Here is a 16,808-nt window from a genome sequence, read left to right on the forward strand (position 1 = left end):
GAGCAAGCAATTGGGAAGAGAAGCAAGGAAAAACTCCCTCTCAGGAAGAATCAGAAGCACCTTTATTTGCCAAGTATGTCCAAAAAACACAAGCAATTTGTCTCCAGTAGTTGGAGCCGCTCTAGTACGACAACAGACAGTCAATTGACAGAGAACACTTTTGAGACAAAAAGACATTGACAAAAACAGTCACTGAGCAATCATGGGTTGCTAGTTATCTGGTGCGGCACGGTGGCCGACGCCACCTGTGTGGAGTTTGCATGTTCTCCCCGTGCCTGCCTGGGTTTTCTCAGAGCACTCCGGTTTCCTCCCACATCCCAAAAACATGCATGGTAGGATAATTGACAACTCTAAATTGCACGTAGGTGTTAATGTGAGTGTGAATGGTTGTTTATTTGTATGTGCCCTGCGATTGGCTGGCAACCAGTTCAGGGTGTACCTGCCTCCTGCTCGATGATAGCTGGCATAGGCTCCAGCACGCCCGCGACCCGAGTGAGGAGAAATGGCTCAGAAAATGGATAGATGGATAGTTATATGGTAATGCCGGTACAAATTATTATTTTTTTGACAATTGTGCAAAAAGATGCAGAGTCCTCTAGCACTTAGAGCAGTTTGAATGACCAATATATCAATAGTCCGGTGCAATGACCATTGTGCAAAGGGCGGCGAGACTTCAAGGAATGTATCAGAATCAGAATCAGAATCAGAATCATCTTTATTTGCCAAGTATGTCCAAAACACACAAGGAATTTGTCTCCGGTAGTTGGAGCCGCTCTAGTACAACAAACAGTCAATTTACAGAACACTTTGGGGACATAAAGACATTGACAAAAAACAATTGTGCAAAAAGATGCAGAGTCCTCTAGCACTTAGAGCAGTTCGAACGACTAATATTGCAATAGTCCGGTGCAATGACCATTGTGCAAAGGGCGCTGAGACTTCAAGGAGTGAATGCGGTTTAAAGTGACGAGTAGTGCGATCATCTGGGACAATGTCGGTTGTGCAAATGTTACAGATACTCCTCAATCAGTGTGCAAATGGAGCAGATGCTACTCTGGCATGAGTGGCCAGTATATGCAAATAGTGCAGCATGGCGAGACAACTACAGTGAGTGCACAAGTAATAAATAATTGGCCCCACAGAAATGTGACAACGAACTCAAGTCAAAAAATTGCCAGCTTGTTGTAATGGAATTATAGGTTAGGTGTTTAAGAAGTTGATCGCAAGAGGGAAGAAGCTGTTGGAATGTCTACTAGTTCTAGTTTGCGTTGATCGGTAGCGCCTACCTGAGGGAAGGAGCTGGAAGAGCCGGTGACCGGGGTGCAGACGGTCCGAGAGGATTTTGCACGCCCTTGTCTTAGTTCTGGCAGTGTGCAAGTCCTCAATGGTGGGTAGGGGGGTACCGACAATCCTTTCAGCAGTTTTGATTGTCCGTTGCAGTCGGAGTTTGTCCTTTTTTGTAGCAGCACCAAACCAGACTGTGATGGAAGAACACAGGACCGATTCGATGACCGCTGTGTAGAACTGTCTCAGCAGCTCCGGTGGCAGGCCGTGCTTTCTCAGAAGCCGCAGGAAGTACATCCTCTGCTGGGCCTTTTTGAGGACGGAGTTGATGTTGTTCGCCCACTTCAGGTCCTGAGAGATTGTAATTCCCAGGAACTTGAAGGTCTCGACGGTTGACACAAGGCAGCTGGACAACGTGAGGGGCAGCTGTGGCGAAGGATGCCTCCTGAAGTCCACGATCATCTCTCCCGTCTTGAGCGTGTTCAGCTCCAGGTTGTGTCGCCCGCACCACAGCTCCAGCCGCTCCGCTTCCTGTCGATATGCAGACTCGTCACCGTCCTTGATGAGGCCGATGACAGTGGTGTCATCTGCAAACTTCAGGAGCTTGACAGTCGGGTTCGCTGAGGTGCAGTCGTTCGTGTAGAGAGAGAAGAGCAGCGGAGAGAGGACACAACTTTGGGGCGCCCCAGTGCTGATGCTGCGTGTGGATGAGGTGGCCTCCCCCAGCCTGACCTGCTGTGTCCTGCCCATCAGAAAGCTGTAAATCCACTGGCAGATGGCAGGTGAGACGCTGAGCTGGAGAAGCTTGGTTGAAAGGAGTTCAGGGATGATGGTGTTGAACGCTGAGCTGAAGTCCATGAACAGGATCCTCGCGTAGGTCCCTGCACTGTCGAAGTGTTCTAGGATGAAGTGCAGTCCCATGTTGACTGCATCATCCGCAGACCTGTTCGCTTGGTAGGCAAACTGCAGGGGGTCCAGCAGGGGACCTGTGACACTCTTGAGGTGGTCCAGCACGAGACGTTCAAAGGACTTCATGACCACAGATGTCAAAGCGACAGGCCTGTAGTCATTCAGACTAGAGATTGCAGGTTTCTTGGGGACTGGAATGATGGTGGAGCGTTTGAAGCAGGATGGAACTTCGCACATTTCCAAAGATCTGTTAAAGATCTGAGTGAAGACTGGAGCGAGCTGGTCCGCGCAGACTTTGAGGCAGGATGGGGACACATGGTCCGGTCCTGTTGCTTTGTTAATCTTCTGTTGTTTGAAGATGCGTCTCACATCCTGTTCATGGATGGTTAACGGCAGAAGTCAGAGGTGTGGTTGTGGTCGCGGGTGCGGCCGGGTGGGTGTGTGGAGTGAAACTGTCCTTTTCAAATCTGCAATAGAAGGTATTCAAGTCGTTGGCTAGTGTGCTATTGTTCTCAGCTTGGGGGGATCGTCGCTTGTAATTAGTCAGCGATTGGAATGCACGCCAGACTGATTTCGAGTCGTTCGCGCTAAACTGTTTTTCCAACTTTGCTGCATAGATCCTCTTTGCAATGTTAATTTCTTTAGTAAGCTGGTTTCTAGCTCGATTATACAGGGCCCTGTCCCCGCTCTGATATGCATCTTCCTTAGCTTGGCGAAGCTGCTTAAGTTTAGCAGTGAACCACGGCTTGTTGTTGTTGAATGTCCGAAATGATTTTGTTGGTACACAAACCTCTTCACAGAAACTGATATAGGATGTGACAGTGTCCGTATATTCATCCAGGCTGCCAGCTGAATTTTCAAAGACACTCCAGTCTGTGCAGTCTAAACAGCTTTGAAGTTCCATCTTTGCTTCATTGGTCCACTTTTTGACTGTTTTCACTGTAGGCTTCGCACATTTAAGTACTTGCTTGTACGTCGGTATTAAGTGAATTAAGCAGTGATCAGACGAGCCCAGGGCTGCACGAGGTATAGCACGGTATGCGTTTTTTACCGTAGTGTAGCAGTGGTCTAAAGTATTATTTTCCCTGGTAGGACAGTCGATGTGCTGCTTGTATTTAGGGAGTTCGTGGTTGAGTTTAGCTTTGTTAAAGTCCCCGAGAATAATGAGGGGTGAGTCAGGGTGGTTTTTTTTCAATTTCGTTGACTTGTTCGGCGAGCGTTAGCAATGCGGCGCTCGTGTTAGCTTGCGGTGTGATATAGACTCCAGCCAGTATAAACGATGCAAACTCACGTGGCGTGTAAAATGGTTTACAGTTCAGAAACAGCGACTCCAAATGCGGGCTGCAGTGTGTGCTGAGCACCGTGACGTCCGTACACCATTTTTCGTTTATATGGAGGCATATCCCGCCGCCCTTCGTTTTTCCCGATGATTCCACGTCGCGGTCCGCTCGATGAATGTTGAAGCCGGGAAGCGTGACGGCGCCATCGGGTACAGCGTCGCAAAGCCAGGTCTCCGTGAGGCACATGGCCGCGGAACGTCCGAAGTCTTTACTGGTCTTTAACAGAAGATGAAGCTCGTCCATTTTGTTGGGTAGGGAGCGTACATTCGCGAGGTGGATCGACGGGAACGCCAATCTGTGTCCTCTCTTGCGGAGTTTCACCTGAATTCCGGCTCGTTTTCCTCTGTGGCGCCGCTTCCGCATCCATGCGCCGAAAACCGCGGACGCCGCTCCGGTGAGTAACTCGGGGAAAAAACTGAGCGGATTTTCGAAAGTTGGTGACAGAAAGTCCGGAGTAGCCTCCTTGATGGTTAGCAGGTCTCCCCTTGTGTAAGTGAGTCGTGTAAGGTCTCCAAAGACGGACGAAAAACACAAAAACAAAGACAATACTAGAGAGCGCGTTACCGAGGCGGCCACACTGGTAGGCGCCATCTTGCACTTTATGCAGTTTAAAGTGACTAGTAGTGCGATAATCTGGGACAATGTTGATTGTGCAAATGTTGCAGATACTCCTCAGTCAGTGTACAAGTGGTGCAGATGCTACTCTGGCATGAGTGGCCAGTATTGGTCAACAACAGATATGCAAATAGTGCAGCGTGGCGAGACTACTGCATTGAGTGCACGAGTAATGTATAATTGGCCCGACAGAAAGAAGAAGAAGAGTCACCTTTATTGTCATGAACATGCATGCATGCACATGAAATTTGTTCTCTGCATTTTACCCATCACAGTGAACACATGCACGTTAGTGGAATACACTGGAGCAGGGGGCAGCTGAAGCGCCCGGAGACCATTTCGGGGTATTTGCACAATGGTCATTGCACCGGACTATTGCTATATTAGTAATTCAAACTGCTATAAGTGCTAGAGGACTCCGCATGTTTTTGCACAATTGTCAAAAAATAAAATAAAATAAATTGTACCGTCATGTCTTCATGTCTTTCTGTCTCAAAAGTGTTCTCTGTCAATTGACTGTCTGTTGTCATACTAGGGCGGCTCCAACTACTGGAGACAAATTGCTTGTGTGTTTTTTGGACATACTTGGCAAAATAAAGATGATTCTGATTCTGATATGTATGCATGATATTGAAAGCCATTTAATTACAGCAATACAAATCTGAATTAGAAAAGTGGAAATATGGATAATAATAGTACCAGTGCTAATCTCAGCACTCGGCACGACCGAGCTCATGTACTGTAATGCACACTATGCAAATTCCTTGTAATGTGTGTTTTAATGAACTTTCATTTTTTTGTGCTTTTTATTATTTAGAAAATGCTAATCTTTCCACACCAATTAAATAAACCTTAAGAAATCCCATGATATGGAAAATTATCAGCATTATAAATACAATTTTAAACAAACTTTGAGGTGCACTGTATCCAACCACAATGTAACGCGGGATTACTGTACTGTACATGGAGATGGTCCTCAGTAAGCTTCTGTTTTATTTGTTGTTCTTGGAGAGGATAAAGAATAAATACATACCTGTGACTTTTGTTATAGTATCTGTCTACATGTGTTGCTCCCCCATTTGTGTTCAAGCAGCCGTTGCGTCAAGCTGTATGGCACCATGACACCGATGCTATTCGTTTGACCGTCTACAGCATTTTGCATTGTTAGCATTCAACTAAACAATTTTTTCAAAAGCAAAGCTACAGTATGTGGTTGTTTTAAATACGCAACCTGTAATTCTCTTCGCTTTATGTTTAGTTTGACAGTAAACTTAAACTGGGATTAGCAATAAACAGCTTGAAGCCCCTTTTTTGTTGAATTGTTTACTATTTGCCCAACTGCTGCTTGTTGTGAAGTGAGTTGATGGAGTTCTCAAGTCAAAACAGAAAATCGGCCAACCAACGGCTCGTAACTCTTTAAGTCTGGTCACTCGTATCGCAAGTATCATAAGTGCCCTGACATAACTTCTGTTTTTAATTGCCTGTTATATAAATATAATTGTCTTGACTTGACTCTCTACTTCCTGTGTATGTGCAGCTTCATCATGGGCTTCATCAGTAAGGAGCGCGAAAAGGCTCTGCTGAGCGACAAGTGTCCAGGCACCTTCTTGCTCAGGTTTAGTGAGAGCAGCAAAGAAGGAGCAATTACCTTCACTTGGGTCGAACATGACATGCACAGTGAGCACTGGATCCGCTTGTCGCATTGTTTACTCAAGTGTGTTCAGTTTATTTCCACAGGATTTTGTTTCCTCCAGACAAGCCCATCTTCCACTCAGTGGAGCCGTACACAAAGAAAGATCTGAGTGCCGTCTCACTGCCCGACATCATCCGCACCTACAAAGTGATGGCAACCGACGACATCCCTGATAACCCGCTCCGCTTCCTCTACCCAGACATCCCAAAAGATGTGGCCTTTAAGAAGTACACCAAAAACTCTGAGTGTAAGCTTGCCTTCTTTCCTATATTTTATGAATAAAATATAATGGTGCCTTGACTTACGAGTTTCCCAACTGAGGCGTTTTCCAGTTACAAGCTGTCACTTTGTCAATTTATTTGCTTTGTCTTGTGAGACAAAATTTGGAGTTCACGAGCAAGTTTTCTAGTGTGGTAAAACAACAAAAATAGCAACAATCGCTAATTCGCTTTCAGCTGTTGACTGAACAGGGCAAAAAGTCAAACGCACAAATACAAAATGAATACACTTGAAAGGAGCATGGAGCAGATGCTCACACTGAACTACCATCATTTCTCTTGTATAACACATTTTTTCCCCCTGAAACATTATCACAAGTTGACAGAATGCAGTATACATAGGTATAAGGAGTATGAAAAAAATACTTTCACATTGGATAAATGTTTACTGATACCTAGGGGTTGTGAAACAGGTGTACTTTCATTCCAATATGTTATGTAATGTCTAATGTTCCAAATTTAAATAATATTTAAAATTTAGATCTATAGCTCTCTCTCTCTCTCTCTCTGTCTCTCTCTCTCTCTCTCTCTCTCTCTCTATATATATATATATATATATTATATATATATATATATAGACGTTAAAGAGCACGCCCCCAGTAGGTATATATATATATATTATATATATATATTATATATATAGACGTTAAAGGGCACGCCCCCAGTAGGTATATATATATATAATATATATCTATAATATATATATATATATATATTATACTGCGATTGGCTGGCAACCAGTTCAGGGTGTACCCCGCCTCCTGCCCGATGACAGCTGAGATAGGCTCCAGCACGCCCCGCGACCCTAGTGAGGAGAAGCGGCTCAGAAAATGGATGGATGGATAGATATATATTATATATATATACCTACTGGGGGCGTGCCCGTTAACGTCCGCATGCTGTCCTCAGTCACGTGCCCGTTAACGTCCGCATGCTGTCCTCAGTCACGTCCGCCTTTCCTCTATATAAGCAGCGTCTCGGCAGGAAATGCTCCCAGTTAGTCAAGTCAAAGTCACACAACAACATTTACAGATTTTGGAACTCGGTGCACACATAAGGCGCCCTGTCCATTTTGGAGAAGATTTAAGACTTTTAAGTGCGCCTTATGGTCGTGAAAATACGGTAATATGTGGTCGCTACTTCGCGGACTTTCACCTTTTGCGGGGGTAGTCCAGAGCCTAACCTCCGTGATAAACGAGGGACTACTGTAACTGCATTTCCATTCATTTCATCGGGGAAAGATGATTTGTAAAATGCATGTTTTGAGATACGAGCGTGGTCGCGGAACAAGTTAAACTCATATCTCGAGGCACCAGTATTATTGCGCTTGTGCTTAGATTTGTAAAGTATGTCAATCCGCCATCCAGCTACAGAGCCCATGGACGTGGAAAACGCAGGGAAGAGCGGCTACATGAAGACTGAGCTCATATCTGTCTCCGAAGTGTAAGCAAAGCATTCAAATGATCAATGTGTTTCGTCAATGACCTCTGAGTTGATGACCTCTGTCATGACACTGCAGACACCCGGCCAGGCTCCAAGAGAAAATGATGCCCATGTCGCCCGACGTCTACAGGTTTTTGGAGCAGTCGGTCTGCCCTGCGGACCTTGATGGGGTGAGACAAAACTAACCTCAAGATGAAGCCAATACGCTTTACACATAAAGGTAATAAAATTATCTTTTTTTGGCTTTTTCTTCCCAGATGACGGCAGACTTCGAGGGTTAATAATGAGCTGTTCTGTCCCGATTCGTTCATTCAAAGAACTTTGTTATTCGTAAGGTCATTTTATTTCTAAATACTGTCTAAAAGAGAATGTGTGCAAATGAGAGAAAAAGTGTATAAAAATAGCTTGCCAAAAATCTCAAAATCTGTTCAACATATGTAGCAATTAATACACTATAAAAATGTGTCATGAAATATTGTTTCAAAGTAATAATAATTATTAACAATCATAAGTCACTGATGGTGTAGAAGTACGCTCACCTTACGGATGTGATGCTCAGTGATGGATGTGATTGTAGTGTGAATGGTTGTCCTGAGATTTTTGGCGACCAGTCCAGGGTGTTTTCTGCCTTTTTGCCCAAAGTCAGCTGGGATCGGCTCCAGCACACCTGCAACCCTGAGGAGGATAAGCAGGATGAGAAATGGTTGTTAGCTATTCCGAGGCGCGTTTTACCAAATGAAAGAAGGTGGGAAACATGGAAATAAGAGATTTTCTTTTTCTTCTCCTTTCTTGCCTTGCCACCCCAACAACACGGGCCATGTCAAGTTCCTTGATTTATGTCACAAAAGATATACTGTACAGCAGGGGTGTCCAAACTTTTTGCAAAGAGGGCCAGATTTGGTCAGATGAAAATGTATGGGAGCCGACCATTCGGCCTGACATTCCTCGAACCATTAACATTGTAAATTAACATGTAAATATTTAACTATATCACTTTGCTGTCTGCAGCTAGGTCGATATTGCAAATGAGAATCTGTTTTCAATTGCATTACCAGGATAGTTAAAGGTTAAAATAATAATAAATTAAATACAAATTAACTATTTTATAAAAGTTGACTGACATTTTTTGAAACATGTATTTATTGATTTTGTTTTAACAAATCACATCCCAGTGCATTTTGACAAAGAATAGTATAATCCCCCTCCATTCTAAACGCACTTTCCCAGCTTTCTCTGCCACTGTCTTCTTGCAATCCTGGAGGGATTCTCCCGGGATCCTCTTCAGCTTCGTCATCACGACCATGTGATGGCACCCACGCCTTTAAAACGGGTCCCCTTGATCACCCCCATGAGCTTGGGAAAAAGGAAAAGAAATCACATGGGGTCAGACTGGATAAGTAGGGAGGTTGCTCCAGCACTGCCATGTTCTTCTCAGCCAGGAACTCTCAATGCTTAGGGCATTGCTGGCATGCATGAGTTGTCCCCATTTTGTTACCTCAAAAACCCATCATCAACGGTGGGTGCGGAAGATTTCTAAATCAAATAGACCTAGCGAGACCACTGGTTAAGTGAATGTTATATTTGCGTTTGCCTTCTAGCGTGGAATTAAAAAGCCACATGACATGGGGGAGGAAGGATTTCCCCAATCTGTCAGTGGAACAGAGCAGTGACGGAGCCTGTCAGTGAAGTTGCTCCTCTACCTTGAAATGGTGCTGAGCAGTGGTTGCTATGGGATTGTCCATAATGGACAGAAGCTTGTTCAGTGTCCTCACTACTACATGTCAGCCCACTTTTCTCCTCAGTTTAGCCAGTGTTGTGTGTAGTTTTTTTTAAATCGTTAAGCTTTTGGGTCACCCCTCGTGTCCCAAGCAGCTGCTGAGTTCGCTTAACCTCAGATTTGACATTTCGCATCAGCAATTTTTTCCTCAACAAACAAACCACAACCCAAAGCAGAGAACAAATTGTCAAATTGTTTAATATATATTTAATCTGTGAGAACATTTCCTGAAATCGATACATCCAGTCACAGCAGCAACAACTAACACAGACAGAGGTGGCAATCAGCTCAAGTCTATATGACCTTCTGGTCTGGTAAATGTGTCATAAATATTGCAGTTATTGTGCTTCTACATTGTTTTGATTGATTCAAGACATTGTCATGTCTTTCATCATCCAAAACACACAACCCTGACCATTTTTATAGTTTTGCATGGAGCTTTTCAAATTTGGCCAACACCTTCCTGAGTTGTCTCCAGAAGAAACAGTTTCCCAAATTTCATGTGATACTTAACAATCTGTGCTACAAATATGTAAAACTGTCACCACATTAAAAAAAAAAAAAAAAAAACATTCAACAGCTTCAGCACAAACCATTTTAAGCCAAGGGGTCAAAAGCTCTGCTCCTAGTTGTACTGTCACTACAAACAACCTGAACTTTGGCTCATTGTTGACATTTTTACACCAGGTTTTTCCATAATAAATAGCAAATAACTAAAATAAAAACGTTTTGGGAAAATGTAAACAGCAAAAACATTTTACAGTCATAATATTGGGAATGACATCTTAGTCATGGCTTAATCCACCACAATGCCACACGAATAGACCTAGTCATATACACACACACGCTCAACTTTTATCTTAAATACATGAATAAATAAATTAATACCGAAACACATACAAACACACAAATTGTTCGGACACGTTACATTCCACCACATGCCGATGTTAAACAAACAGAGGTATTGTTTACTACACCTGCCTAAAACAAAATAGTGTACCAGCTGCCACTAAATGAAGCCAGCATTCAGCCTTTGGCTGGTACCATCCTGCAAGAGGCTACAAAAGTTATGCTAATGGGAAATTACAGTAAAACTCTCACCTAAAACTACTCCAACATACATAGAAAGTAGTACAACACCAGCTAACAACAACATGATTAAGATTTTTCTTAGGTGCTAACATTTGCTGTCATCAGAACAATGTACAAGTATATATAAAGTTCTGCGCAACACGCTATGGAGTTGAGCTGGTCCCTCCAGACATATTACAACATGCCATCCAGGTTCTTCTCTGCGTTCTCCTTTGTCGCTGGGTTCTCCTGAGAACTGTACAGATTGTGGTAATCGCGCAGGATGGTGACTACATCATGGTGGCCGAAGTGAACCGCCTCATCCATCGGCGTATTTCCCCACCTGCAATGCAAGTGATTAAGTGACGTTTCTAGTCATTGCATTTTCACTTTCACTGTCTGTGCAAAAGGTATGTTTTGTATTTTCAACACCACTGAAAATCAAGTGCAATCACTCCTCTAGTGCTTAGTGCTTCTTAAAAACTTTTTACAAGTACCACCTAAAAAACTATTGTAGCTCTTCAAGTACAGCCATGATGGTGGGCCAAACATTACAACAGGAGTGAAGTCAGGCCTGAGTGTTCATCAAAAACGAGGCGGGGGTTTTATTCCTTCGTTTACTGAGGAGTGACAGTATGTTCTGGATTATCCCTGCAATAGGTGAAAGCAATGAAGTAGTAACCACATTTTTTTTATCATACATATTTTAAAGCAGTATGACCAGAATCCTATTAACCTCTACCATACTCCATTATCAAGACTTTCTAAACACCTTTTAAACTCTTAATGCACACTAGTAATGTACACTATGTACATTTTATTCCTTGTAATATGTTAATGTTTGTTTTAACAGTTTTAACATTTTAGCCTACAAAGTATTTTTTTTTTTTTTTTTTTACCCGCCCCCAAAAATAATTGCAAAAATCGGGACATATGGCAAATTATACGCTATAAGCCAAATTCTCCCATTGGTGCCTAAATTAGTATTTTACGCGCCTGGTTTGTGTGTTTTCAAGTGACACCGACTCTGGCATAATGACTTCTGACACACTCCAGCGTACTCGGCCAGTTTGCGCGTAACAGCTTGAGAGAAGTCACTCATTGAAGTCTGCAACTGGGTAAAATTCCCGGAATTTGGACTTTTCCTGAGACATGAAAGCCTTTGAAATCCAAACGAAGACTATGTCACACTTTAGATGTGAAATTAACGCTCGTAGAACAAACAGAAGTTAATAGTTGCCTGTGAGGCAAGCACCGCTGGTCTAAAAGGCTAAGGGACGAGTTTTTGTTCTCCAATCACTGTATAACATATTGTACAATATACTGTGCTTATGAGTGAAAGTGTTTGGAAGGCCATCAATAAGAACGTAAGTGAGCCAGCTGTTGATAAGCGTTGCGCAACAACCATACTAGCGTCACACACGGGGGCGCATCACTTAAATGACATGATAGATCAAATATGAACAGAATTACTCCATATCTAACACCATCACACCATCAACATGACTGCAATTACTGAAAGCGCCACTTTCATACAAACTCCTAAGACACAATGTAGCATGTTTGAAATTAAAATGCCGCTTGCAGAACGTGGATGAAAATTTATTCATATGCCATGATATATTGACATTCCGCCCTCGATCGGCGTAATATGGTCAGGACATATTACAGCCTTTGAGCATTCGGTGATGGGCCAGGTGTCCGTCAGCGTGCTGAGTCAGCCGCAGGGTTACAAACAGCAGCCATTGGAGGCTCGGAGCACGCGGGAGAATCATGACGTGCAATTTGATGTTTCATCTTCCTGGGACGCTAGACTTACTACAGCCTATGGAGCGCGCAAAAGGAAAGCTTCTTAAGTCTTAAGCAGAATACGTGCAAGGCCTGATATGAGGGAACGCCCACATTTTATGGGTTACTCCACCCAAAGCAGAGAAGACATGCAAGTGATAGACTGAAGTGGACGGCAGAAAAGGGTGCAGAGGGAAAAGTGCAGAGCTGCGTGCCTTTTCGGACCTAAGCATTTTGGAGAATATAGTATATTGATATACAGTGGTGTTTTGAGATACGAGCAGTTTGTTCTTTTGTTTTTTTCTCAAAAATTTGAGAAATAAGCTCTGTATTGTGGCAGTGAACTTAACTCCAAAACAAGCAGCAGTTTGGCAAACACTGAATAGTTAGTCAAAAAAAAAAGAAAGCTATTTAATGCCACTCCCAGTTAAGTTTACTGTCAAACTATACCTCAAATAGAGGGAATAACAAGTAGAATTAAAACAACCACACAGCTTTACTTTGGATAACTCCGTTTAGCTTAATGCTAGCAAACAATGTAAAACGCCATAGACGAGCTAAGGAATAGCATCTGTTTTAAAGTTTTGTAACGCTTTAAGCAGTGGATATTTGAACAGAAGCAACACATGAAGACATAATATAACAAATATAAAAAATTTTAATACTCTGCGAAGAACTAATATTACTGACGTCTTCATTTACAATATATCTGTATTTCTGTATTATACTGATGGTGTAGTGGTACACTCGCCTGACTTTGGTGCGGGCAGCGTGGATACAGTTCCCACTCAGTGACGGTGGGTAATGTGAGCGTGAATGGTTGTCCGTGTCTATATGTGCAATGCGACTGACTGGCGACCAGTTCAGGGTGTCGTCCGCCTGAAGTCAGCTGGGATGGCTTCAGCGACCCTAACCAGGATAAGCGGTATTGAAAATGGATGGATTATACTGCCCCCAGGTGGCCAAAGCACACACACCAGAAGGACCAGCACAACGTCCATTGAATTAACAGGAAAAATGTTGCAAAAACTTTCCTGTTGTTTACATTTTATTAAATTATGCCATTACTGTTGTAATGGACAGTCTCTCGCCCGATGGCACTGTGACCGCAAAACTCCAGACCGAGCGGCATCGCTGTCGCCGCTCCCCCGCCGAGGAAGACGACCACGGAGATGCGAGATTCAATTTAGCACACCGATGCTAAATGAATTACAAGCCAGGAGCATCAAAGCTGAGACCCAGACATCTTCGTTTCGAACCCAGACGCTAAATTAATTAACTTCCAGCCTGAAGAGGCTCACCAACAAAGACGTCTCCTTCCTGCTGTGTTCCGTGACATCTGCCCATGTGGGCTGGGACAATGGATGGGGCACTAGCGACACCCACTGGTGATCCAGTTGCAACACCCACTGGTGATCCGCTGCAACCCCGGATTAACTAATCACAATCTTCACTGGATTTGAATGTGATATATTTTAAGAACCTTACATGAACGCCACTCGTGACTATTTCTGCAAATTTGAATGTCTAATGTCAAATCTCTTGTCAACTGAACCGGATGAAATGTTTCACCCCACACAACACAAATGCCACATTGCAAATATTAGTGTTCTCAACAACCAGATACAATTGAAACATTCGTTACCGGAATTAAAGAGGATGGGCGCGTAACAATGCAAAGCTGGACAATGGTCTCGTTATCTTAAATCAATAATTAATATTTTATTCCACTGGGTTTAAACCACAAAATATTCCTAAAATAGAAAAATAACATTCAAAGGCGGTCCCGGAGGTGGTGGGAAAGGAGTGGCCATAAAACCTCAAGCTACCCTTTTTGGGGGGTCTGCTCTTGTCTCGTCCGACCAATTTGCCGAAGACTGGCCCCAGCCTTGACGCCTCCACCTCGCACCACGAGGTGGCACGGATAAATTGGACCCTTCCCCACTGCAAGGCATCCTGCCAGCGCCCCAAGCTACCCTTTTTGGGGGCCTGCGCAAGCTCCGTGGGGGCGGAAGCGGGCAGCACACGTCCGCTCTGAACGTCTTGCGAGCAGTGATACCCGGGCTCCGGCCGTCCTGCCTGGGAACTTTTTGTGCTCCTTTCCGCCAAATCCACCTGTTCCCCGTGCGGACCGGACCAGCAAAACATTCGGAAGCTCAACCAGTCTGCCTCCCTTGTGTTCAACACACCTAAATCCAACATGTGGTCTACTAAAAGTACAGATTACTGCATATTTGGTTTGAAACTAATGAGAACAGGAACCAAAGTTATATGCATTGTCATCCCATGCTCACTCCCAACCTCACATCACAGTCAGTCTCTTTTATCAATGTTCGTCTGTCCTTTGTTTTGTTTTCCTGCATTGTTTCCCTTTTGTAGATTCCCCATGTTAGTTCTCATTAAATTTTCCATAAAATTCACTACCTGCATTGTTGTGTGCGTTTGGGTTCGAGAAAAAACCTCCGCCAGTCTAGAACGCTTATCTAATTCATGTAGGCTGTGGAACAGTGGACCAGCTCTACACCCTCGGCAGGGTCCTCGAGGGTGCATGGGAGTTCGCCCAACCAGTCTACGTGTGTTTTGTGGACTTGGAGAAGTTGTTCGACCGTGTCCCTCGGGGAGTCCTATGGGAGGTGCTTCAGGAGTATGGGGTGCCGAACCCCCTGATAAGGGCTGTTCGGTCTCTGTACGACCAGTGTCAGAGTTTGGTCCGCATTGCCGGCAGTAAGTTGGACTCGTTTCTGGTGAGGGTTGGACTACGCCAAGGCTGCCCTTTGTCACCGATTCTGTTCATAACTTTTATGGACAGAATTTCTGGGTGCAGCCGAGGCGTAGATGGGGTCCGGTTTGTTGGCCTCAGTATTGCATCTCTGCTTTTTGCAGATGATGTGGTTCTGTTGGCTTCATCAAGCCGTGATCTCCAACTCTCACTGGAGCGGTTCGCAGCCAAGTGTGAAGTGGCTGGGTTGAGAATCAGCAACTCCCAATCTGAGACCATGGTCCTCAGTCGGAAAAGGGTGGAGTGCCCTCTTCAGGTCGGGGATGAGATCCTGCCCCAAGTGGAGGAGTTCAAATATCTTGGGGTCTTGTTCAGGAGTGAGGGAAGAATGGAACAGGAGATTGACAGGCAGATCGCTGCAGTGTCTGCAGTGATGCAAACTTTGTATCGGTCCGTTGTGGTGAAGAAGGAGCTAAGCCGAAAGGCGAAGCTCTCGATTTACCGGTCAATCTACGTTCCTACCCTCACCAAGGGTCCCGAGCTGTGAGTCGTGACCGAAAGAACAAGATCCTGGATACAAGCGGCCGAAATTAGTTTCCTCCACAGGGTGTCCGGGCTCTCCCTTAGAGATAGGGTGAGAAGCTCGCTCATCCGGTAGGGGCACAGAGTAGAGCCGCTGCTCCTCTGCATTGAGAGGAGCAGCGGCTTCCTTGGCGTGGGAGCTCGGGCATCTGTTTAGGATGCCACCCTGGTGACGTGTTCCGGGTACGTCCCACCGGGAGTAGACCATGGGGACGACCCAGGACACGCTGGATAGACTTTGTCTCTCGGCTGGCCTGGGAACGACTCGGGATCCCCTCGGAAGAGCTGGAGGAAGTGGCTGGGGAGAGGGAAGTCTGGGCTTCCCTGCTGAGGCTGCTGCCCCCGCGACCCGACCTCGGATAAGCGGTAGAAAACTGATGGATGGACCTTCAAAGTGGTAGAGGTTGTCCTGTACAGAAGATAATATTCAAATAGTGCAAAGTTGTCGTGCACTGTGATGGAGTTTGTGTGCACACCCTTAAAAAAGGGTGTGCACACCCTTAAAAAAAAAACAATCGTTGGTGGGGGAGAACCCCTATAACTCCCCCAAGGTGATGGGGAGTGTATAGGGGGGACTTTGCCATCTCAAAGGTGCCGCGTACTTTGTTGTACTACACTTGAATAATCCCTGCTCTAGTAGTTACCTGTCTCTGGGGACCGGGTTGACCTTACAGGCCTCAAGCAAAAAGCGAACAACCTCAGTGTGGCCTGAAAGACAAACAAACATGCACAAACACATAAGCTATAAACTCTCCAAACAAAATGTTTTCAGATCTTCACCTTCAGCTGCAGCCACATGCAGAGCAGTCCTGGAGTCATAATCCCTCTGCTCCATGTCCATGGAGGACAATGCAAACCTGCAGAGACAAAACACAGACTGAGAGGGATTCAAGGTGGACAACACTGAGGACACAAATATAATCCAGCTGTATTGTGTTGAAGGTTTGTGACATGATGCTGTACCTCCTCAGGGCTGACACATCTCCCGTATAAGCAGCAAACAACAGATTGATCACAGACTTCACCTGAAAGGACCCAAAGAGGCAAATTCAGCAAGCACTCAGTATCAGAAAGTGAATGAATTGGGAGATTTTCCACTAGGTGGCCGCTCAGAGCACTAAGTGGACAATATGAGACGTCAAACAAGTCATCACTTACCCTCTGGTCACCTCCCTCCCTGCGAGGATCCAGTTTCTTTGCAAAGTGTCTCAAATTATCATAGTTGTGAAAGTTGCAGAGGGAAACTAGATCCTGCAAGATGACAGCAACACATTTAGGTCTTTCTCACCATCTTTAGGTGTTTACATAT

The 16,808-nt window shown here is 44.6% G+C and overlaps 2 protein-coding genes across 3 annotated transcripts in view; one reads left to right on the top strand and one right to left on the bottom strand.

Moving 5' to 3' along the window:
- stat1a (signal transducer and activator of transcription 1a) overlaps positions 1-9,877 on the top strand; it is a 24,834-nt gene extending 14,957 nt beyond the window's left edge. The window contains exons 20-24 of the mRNA XM_061676485.1: positions 5,686-5,825; positions 5,903-6,088; positions 7,487-7,562; positions 7,639-7,732; positions 7,820-9,877. Coding sequence (XP_061532469.1) covers positions 5,686-5,825; positions 5,903-6,088; positions 7,487-7,562; positions 7,639-7,732; positions 7,820-7,843 — 520 coding nt within the window. The 3' untranslated portion in view covers positions 7,844-9,877. The remainder of the gene's footprint in view (positions 1-5,685; positions 5,826-5,902; positions 6,089-7,486; positions 7,563-7,638; positions 7,733-7,819) is intronic.
- The window catches only part of glsa (glutaminase a), a 27,019-nt gene continuing 19,721 nt past the window's right edge, over positions 9,511-16,808 (bottom strand). The window contains exons 14-18 of one of the 2 annotated variants that reach the window (XM_061676503.1): positions 16,658-16,750; positions 16,463-16,524; positions 16,280-16,356; positions 16,144-16,207; positions 9,511-10,753 (exon numbers count right to left, since the gene is read on the bottom strand). In XM_061676503.1, coding sequence (XP_061532487.1) covers positions 10,606-10,753; positions 16,144-16,207; positions 16,280-16,356; positions 16,463-16,524; positions 16,658-16,750 — 444 coding nt within the window. In that variant the 3' untranslated portion in view covers positions 9,511-10,605. Of the gene's footprint in view, positions 10,754-15,617; positions 15,909-16,143; positions 16,208-16,279; positions 16,357-16,462; positions 16,525-16,657; positions 16,751-16,808 lie in introns of those variants that run through there. The other variant, XM_061676493.1, reaches the window with a different exon arrangement.

This window comes from Phycodurus eques, chromosome 1 (assembly GCF_024500275.1).
Source record: "Phycodurus eques isolate BA_2022a chromosome 1, UOR_Pequ_1.1, whole genome shotgun sequence".
Lineage (NCBI taxonomy): Eukaryota > Metazoa > Chordata > Actinopteri > Syngnathiformes > Syngnathidae > Phycodurus > Phycodurus eques.